Here is a 6,298-nt window from a genome sequence, read left to right on the forward strand (position 1 = left end):
CCCCAGGCCTAGCCACAAGCTAGGCCTCTCTGGTCTGCCATCCCCGCCTCAAGGGGGCAAATGGGAATGACAGTCTTATGAGCTAAAGGCTCGGGCTCGGGCACCTACCCTACCCTAGAAGGGTTAGGCATGGTGTCGATGTATTGCCATCGTATCGGTTTCGTTCTACTTACAAACTAATTATTAACATTTATGTACAGGGTTGAAAAATGTAATATTTTCTTACACTGTTGAGATTAAACTTTTAAGTTCTATACATATTTTCAAGAAAATATTAAGTAAATTTTATAATGCTTGTATACCTGGAGAGGGTTTCGGGGGGGTCAACGCCCCCGCGGCTCGGTCTGGTGGATCAGGGCCTGATCATCCAGGCTGTTACTGCTGGCCGCACGTAATCCAACGTACGAGCCACAATCTGGCTAGTCAGGTACTGACTTTAGGTGCCTGTTCAGCGCCTTCTTGAAGACAGCCAGGGGTCTATTGGTAATCCCCTTGATGTATGCTTGGAGGCAGTTGAACAGTCTTGGGCTGATTGCTGACCGCAAATTAATGTTTTAATGTCCCTTGATATATTAGTGATTTACAGGATACCTAGATATCGTAATGCGATAAAGAATCGTGAAAAAAAAATATGTCCTTGATAGGTAGTGTGGTACAGTGAAAGCGTCTACAGATTTTCGCAGCACTGGAAGGTGTCACATAATAACAGAAGCGTTGTTCCTCAGGTGGTGTACGTTGCCAGGAACCCTAAGGACGTGCTGGTTTCCTACTGTCACCATTCTCGAATTTTGAAAATGCACGGCTATATGGGCTCCTTCGAAGATTTTGTCCAATACTTCGTAGATGACGACTGTAAGTCTGTCGTTTATAATGCCAGTACAATGAGGATTCGGACACAAATTCTATTGTGGATTTGTGGCAACGTTCCTCATAACAAAGTTTAAGTGCGAAACGTTGCAAAACTGCTTATATCCTGAATGAATGAGAAATAAAAAATAAGACGCAAGTTGTATATAGTGTCGCAGACGTCATGAGTTAGATCTGTGTGTTCAGCCAATCTGAAGACAGTTTTTCATGGTGGCGGTGAACGTCTGGGTCATTGTAAATTCTGACTTACTGCACTTGTCAATATACATTAATAATAGGATATGCAAATGCTGAGGTATTCTCAAGATGTCTATTTATTGGAATAAAAAAAAGAATGCTTCGTATGAACTCTTTATTATAGGGGCCACATTGCATGAGAAGTGTTCAATACCGAAAAATAGGATGGATTAAATAAAATTTTGAATTTTCTGCATTCTTTAGAAATTTTCTAGTTGCTAACTTTGTACAGTGCATTAAGAAGATAGAATGTTTGTGTCTTAACTTTGATTGATTGTTACCAGTGCTGTACTCGCCGTATTGGCTGCATGTGAAGGAGGCCTGGGAGAAGCGGCACCACCCCAACATGCACTTCATCTTCTACGAGGACCTGAAGACCGACGTTCTGGGTGAACTTAACAAGCTCAACACTTTCCTAGACACCAAACTGACTGAAGATCAACTAAATAACATAGTAAAACACACCAGTTACAGCGAAATGAAAGTTCGAAATGTACTTGGAGCAGATATTAATGATTCGTCAATCTTCTATCCAGACATAACCAGCACTGATGGAGGTTTCTTCAGAAAAGGTAAATATTCCAATACACACGTCATCGTACACGCAAACATAAACATGTATGTACTAACACAACAGAGAAATGATTGATCATAGCGTAGGCAACATGAAGATCTTATTAGGTTCAAGCAGACCTGTTAACCAAGGGTGATTTCAGCCACAAATAATGGATTGGGAGAATTGGGACACTCGTGGGGGAAATGGAAACGTTGTGTTTATAGAAGTATTGAAAACTGTCAGCATGTCAGGGACACAAGATACGAGGACAAGGCAGAAAGACTAGATCTAGCCGCAAGTAAATTTGACATTTGTGAAATGGAATATTAGAGCCCCGTGGGAGCGAGTGACCATGCAATACTGATTTTCGAATACCATGTACAAATAAATATTAAAGGAAGATTGGTAGAGGAAGTGGACTAGAATCTAGGCTTCAGAAAAGGTAACTATGAAATTTATAGAAAGGGGAAATAAAAGTCAGCAAATGAGATTTCTGAGTATCAAGTCGGAAAGCGCTGGGAAGCTGAGGAGAATTTCACATACCCTTGAAGGGTATGGACCAATTATGTACCTTTGTAATCTTTTGACTACCGCCCACAGGATGGGCATGGGGTGCATAATAAACATATTAAACTAACTAAACCTTGAAGGAGAGGAAAATGGCGTAGACAAAATAAAGCATAGTACAAAAGCGCACAGACAATTAGAGAAAAAGTAGTGATGACAAGAACAGATATATGAGCAGAGCAGCCAAAAATGTACAAGCAAGAGAGACCGGGCTATAATATAAGAATGACATATCTGAGCCAAATTTCCTTTACAGTCACTAAAGAAAAACAATAAAAGGTCCAATGATTCAACTGATGTAGGAAGGAGGAGAGCTCACGAGAAATGAAAAATCTGCAAGGTGTTGAACAAGCAGTTGAAAGAGGCTTTCTCAGTAGAAACAGACGCAAGATAAAACAGTTTACCAGCAGGTACTTGACACACTTGGTGCTATGCATACTAAAGCAGAAGTGGAGAACCCTTTAAAGTAAGCTGGAAATGTCAGACAATGGAACGCACAACCATGGATACTGAGAGAAGATGCAGAAGCACTGTCTGAACTAACTAGGATCATCAAGAAGTCCATGGATAGGGGACAGTTGCCAGAGATCTGGAAGACAACGATTGTAGTATCTATATATAGGAAAGCCCCGAGAACTACAGACCCATCTCGAAGTCATGGTCAAAGTCTTTGAAAGAATAATCTCCAACAGACTCAACTACTACATGGAGTTCAACCACCTATTCTCTGAAAGACAGTTCGGTTTCAGGTCCCGCCACAGCACTCAGCATGCCATAAACATCATCTTTGATGCCGTGGCCAGCCTGAAGAAACAATGGAACCTGGCCCTTATCACCACCAGGGACGTGCACAAGGCCTTCGACAGCCTTTGGCACGACGGTCTCATTTACATACTCGTAGACCTCCCTGATCACAACTGGACCTTTCTCAGGCTCATCTACAACTTCTTAAGAGGAAGAAAAATCATCCCCACCTTCCACGGAGCGGAATCAACCCCTTTCACACCAACAGCAGGAGTACCCCAAGGCTCTTGCCTCAACCCCGTCCTCTTCAACATATACGTCAACGACCTCCCCCAACCTGAACATACCGACACCATCATCACCCAATTCGCAGACGATGTCATCCATGTTGTCTCCTCCACCCCTACAGCTGGTGCAAACAAGCATAGGAGAGCAATCGAGAAAATGAATGAAGAACTAAATAGAACAGCCAGGTGGGAGAAGAAATGGAGAATCACAACCAACCCCAACAAAGTCTTCATCAGCACCATCGAGTGCTTACCATCAACCATAGAAGACAAAGGGGGCATTTCCATCAGACGCACCCGAATTGCTATTAGGAATCCAAACAAGTTCCTAGGATACGAGATCGACATATTACTCAACTCTACAACCCACATAACCAAAAAAGTAAACCTAGCGAAAGCCACCTTGGCCAACTTTATCGATTCAAAGCAGCTCCTCCCCGCATCAAACTTCACCTGTACAAGATGATCAGACCTCTGCTGGAATACCCCTGTCTACCCATGTCGCTCACAACCAAAACCAACATGCTAAAACTCCAGAGTCCAAAACAAAGCCCTCCGCTTCATCACGAACACCAGACTCAGAGACAGAATCAGATCAGAGGACCTACACATACAACAGAGAATCCCCGCAATCAATGTCTGATTAGACAAACTTACTAAGAGACAACTATGTGACATGCAGGAACTCTACGTGCCTAACAGAGAGAATATCCCCCCCCCCCAACCAGTGAACACAACAGACTATACCATCACCACCCCTCCCCAAAGAATGACCCTCCAACAAAGAGTTCGACGCTTCATCCACAAGGAGAACTTCCCTCAACCTAAAATCTTAAGCAACCTCCCCGCAGAAGAAGAATGGATACCATCGGAACCATTCTATGTCCAGTAACACGGACTAGCGCTCCCCATCTCCGGGTGACCCACTTCTATCAACCAACACCTCACAACTAACCTCGTTGCACCTACTACTACAATACAGCAGGACACCACCTAGTCACTGCCTTGCCGGCCAATTCCAAGTGAGCTACCAACCTCCATCAAATGCCCGGCAACCTCCGCCTGCAGCTGCGCCCTCCTGACCAACCTCTTGCGGGAAAAGAAAAAAAAAGGCAGGCAATTGTACGCAGTATGCATCCTTCCAATTCAATGACGCACTGGTATAACAACAATATAGCAGTGTGAAATTGATGTGCAGGAGGTATACCCTACTCATAAAACCAACCTCTTTATAAATTACTCAATATGCACACACGCATATTCAAATTACACCAAAGTGGATAGGCCACTACCCTTTTATAACCCCACCTACCCAACCTTCCCCACATTCCATCCTTACCCATCCTTCTTCCCCCCTCCCATCTTACCAAAGCTCTGGTCAGAACCTCAAACCTCAAACCTCACGCATCAGGGAACACACACTGCCCTGTGCAGAGACGGAGGAAAGTAATTCAGATTATCTGGGGATGGGAAGGCAGGTTCTTGGATTGGATTCAACTAATGATCTGATTGGATAAATAATTAACTGATCAGTCACATGCACACACACTGCTGTTCAACACATTAGTGGTGCTTACGAACCGGAGGTGGCTCTCCAGGAGTGTGAAAGCTCCTGGAGAGCGAAACGTTGCCACAATGAACTGTCACATTAGTTGCACTTGTCTCCTTTTACCTAACACACGCACGTATAACATGAACTTAGGCGATGGTTTTTCCACAGCCACATATATACATACACATGTGCACACACATACACAGGTAAAAAAAAACCACACACACACACATGCACAGTGTTCTTTAATTTATTGTTTCTAAGTTATTCTGATCCAGACAGTCAAAACTTGGCTCATTTCCCCAAGATTATATAATATGCAGAATACAGTAAGCCATCAGCATATAGCACAAACAATATTATGTGATTATCTCTAATTTAAAATTCACAATTCCAAGACGAGGTTTGAATATTTGTTAGATAAGACATAATGAATTCTGTTTTGTTTACAGGAGAGACGGGCGACTGGAAGTCCAAACTGACTCCAGAACTGGAGGCTAAAGTGGACAGTTGGATCTCCAAAAATGCAGAAGATATTGACATTAGCTTCAAATATTCCCTGTGACCAACAAAAGGTCAAGTAGCTGAGCCTCACTGGCAGGGCCAGATTAATTAAGGCTACCTGATGCCCTAAGCACAGGCTCTTCCATTGCTTAGCTGGCAAATCATTAACACTCAATAGGTTCTGAAGCTGAAATAAAACATTAAAACTTAGTTTTCTTCAAAGTCATCCCTCACATTTAACATTAAATAGCAGCAAGTAACTAGGGCAACAGAGATACAAATTTGATCAAACTTTTGTAGGGGAAATCGTACAAATGCAAAAATTTATTGAAAGATTTTTAGTAGCTCTCCAAAAGTTTATAAGACAAAATAAGAACCCATATTATCTCTACTAAAATTAAAAGATCTCGATTTTGAAAATCCCCTTTTCACAGAAATCGATGTTAGTGGACAATTTTTCAAAATGCATAATTAATAGAAAAACATTATTTGTACAAAGGAAAACATCTTTTATTCCAGTGTTTTCTAACACTGAAGATATATTTTAGATTTTCAACATGGATCAAATATTGCTTATTGCATACACAAGGGGGATTACCAGTAGACCCCTGGCTGTCTTCAAGCAGGCACTGGACAAGCACCTAAAGTCGGTACCTGACCAGCCGGGCTGTGGCTCGTACGTTGGATTGCGTGCGTAACAGCCTGGTTGATCAGGCTCTGATCCACCAGGAGGCCTGGTCACAGACCGGGCCACGGGGGCATTGACCCCCGGAACTCTCTAGGTAAACTCCAGGTATTGTTGCTCACTTATAGCTTTATTTAAAGTTCCCTACATTTTTTAATCGCAAAGTCTTTGACCAAGTCTTCAAAACCAATCTGGCATAACAAATATGCTTCTATATCTAACAGAGACAAGGCATCCAGCCTGTCTTGGCACATAGTTGCCATTTTGGGATTTTTAATATGCTTGAACTGAGAAAATGA

The 6,298-nt window shown here is 42.5% G+C and overlaps 1 protein-coding gene across 1 annotated transcript in view; it reads left to right on the plus strand.

The window, feature by feature from the left end:
• LOC128690892 (uncharacterized) overlaps window positions 1-5,524 on the plus strand; it is a 44,220-nt gene extending 38,696 nt beyond the window's left edge. Inside the window, 3 exon segments of the mRNA XM_053779654.2 lie at window positions 726-852; window positions 1,389-1,676; window positions 5,263-5,524. Coding sequence (XP_053635629.2) covers window positions 726-852; window positions 1,389-1,676; window positions 5,263-5,375 — 528 coding nt within the window. The 3' untranslated portion in view covers window positions 5,376-5,524.
• Window positions 5,525-6,298: the final 774 nt, after the last annotated feature.

Source organism: Cherax quadricarinatus, chromosome 24, assembly GCF_038502225.1.
Source record: "Cherax quadricarinatus isolate ZL_2023a chromosome 24, ASM3850222v1, whole genome shotgun sequence".
NCBI lineage: Eukaryota > Metazoa > Arthropoda > Malacostraca > Decapoda > Parastacidae > Cherax > Cherax quadricarinatus.